We start from the raw sequence: 1779 nt of genomic DNA on the forward strand, positions 1-1779 counted from the left end.
GTGTGTGTGTGTTTGTTGTATGCGTGTGTGTTTGTTGTGTGCGTGTGTGTTTGTTGTGTGTATGTGTGTGCGTGTGTGTGTGTGTGCGTGTGTGCGTGCGTTTTGTGGTTGCCCTGCTGCACTTTTGTGGTTACAGCCACTGCTCACCCCCCCCATACACACACACAATCTCTTTCCTTCCACGGTTTGTTTCAGGGCTTGCCATCGATTCCAGTCGCACCCTTTATTCTGTCTTGCATGCAAACGGGTACGTGAGGCCGATTCCACTGCTGCACGTGTACTGCGTCGCTGCACTGTCTTCACTCACTACGTTTTCTTCCTTTGTGTTGAAGGTGCTTGCTCCCACCTCATGCGAGCGCTGCTCTTGCTTCTTCCTTGTGTGTGTGTGTATGTGTGTGTGTGTGTGTGTGTGTGTGTGTGACAACTCCTGACAGCTGCTGAGCCAGGCATGCATCACCAGTACACACGCGTTGGCGGTCATCCGCGGCTTGTGAACGCGCTTGCGCGGCATTACTAGCCCGAGTACACCTTCGTCTTGTCACCCTTCCTCCTCACCTTCACCGTCGTGTCAGGATGAGCAATTGGACCGGATCGCCTCATCCAGCCAATGCAGCGCACGCAACAGTGAGTCTCCACACACACACACACACACACACACACACACACACACACACACACACACACACACACACACACTGCTGCGGACTAAACTGCCACTGTATCGTGTTTTCACACACACACACACACACACACACACACACACACACACACACACACACACACACACACACACACACACACACACACACACACACACACACACACACACACACACAGGTACACGCCGTTCTGCGTGACGACGCCCGCTTCCGTCCTCGGGAGCCCCCTCTTCAGCGCCGCCCCCGTTGACAGGGTCGAACACGCCGCAGCCACCATTGACAAGGCCTTCCGCCACCTACCCCTGCAGTACATCCTCATCCTCCTGAGGTACTGCGTAGTGGCCAAGGAGAACTGCACGATGCGCACCACCGCGCAGTGCACCCAGGCGTGCCGCAAGCTCGACGAGCTCATCGCCCTGTCCCTGGCCAGGATGTTGGGGCACACGAACCCGCTTAAGGATGAGTCGCTTCAACGCTGCCTGCGGCCCTATCAACGTGGCGGGCTCGCCCTCCGGTCCCAGGAGTCGGCCGCCCCCGCCGCCTTTCTCGGCGTCATACGTGACTTCTTCAACAGCACGCGACACCCCTTTGAGTGCGGCCTCCCCAGCAACACGCTCAGGACCGAGATGTCGGCGGCACTGACGCGGCTCGCGTGCACGACGCGCGACAAGGAACAGGGCGGCGTCACCACGATTGATGAGGTCCTCAAAGCCGGGAGAAAGCTCCAGCGCACCCTGACCAAGATCCTGGATGAACGCACCCCCTACAGCCACAAGCGCATCGTCCGCGCCTTCCAGCTCAGCGCGGGCGGTCCCGGCTCCTATCACTGGCTCACCGTGATGCCCAGCTGCCCAACACTCACCCTCAACGATGCACAGTTCAGAACATCCCTCAGTGCGCGTATCCGAGTCCCGGCGGCTGGGTACCACCCTCGCGCCTCGTGCAGGGCATGCCACAAGCCGACGGAGAGCGCGTTCCACCAGGAAAGCTGCCAATCTATCCGCAAAAGGCGACACGATCGTCTCAACGGCGACATCACGCTTCTCGCAACAGCGGCCTCTCGCGTATGCGAGCGGGAGGCTACGTGACGGCGGACACACGCCTGACATCGACTGCGTCT

General features: G+C 59.2%; 1 protein-coding gene across 1 annotated transcript; it reads left to right on the plus strand.

Moving 5' to 3' along the window:
* Nucleotides 1-194: 194 nt before the first annotated feature.
* On the plus strand, nucleotides 195-1747 carry PTSG_13121 (uncharacterized protein; the record flags this gene model as incomplete). Its single annotated transcript, XM_004988245.1, has 3 exons — nucleotides 195-247; nucleotides 435-624; nucleotides 838-1747. The coding sequence occupies exons 2-3, from the start codon at nucleotides 608-610 to the stop codon at nucleotides 1745-1747; spliced, it is 927 nt and encodes a 308-aa protein (XP_004988302.1). The 5' UTR covers nucleotides 195-247; nucleotides 435-607.
* Between the last annotated feature and the right edge of the window lie 32 nt (nucleotides 1748-1779).

The sequence above is a fragment of the Salpingoeca rosetta genome (assembly GCF_000188695.1).
Source record: "Salpingoeca rosetta unplaced genomic scaffold supercont1.37, whole genome shotgun sequence".
NCBI classification, from domain to species: Eukaryota; class Choanoflagellata; order Craspedida; family Salpingoecidae; genus Salpingoeca; species Salpingoeca rosetta.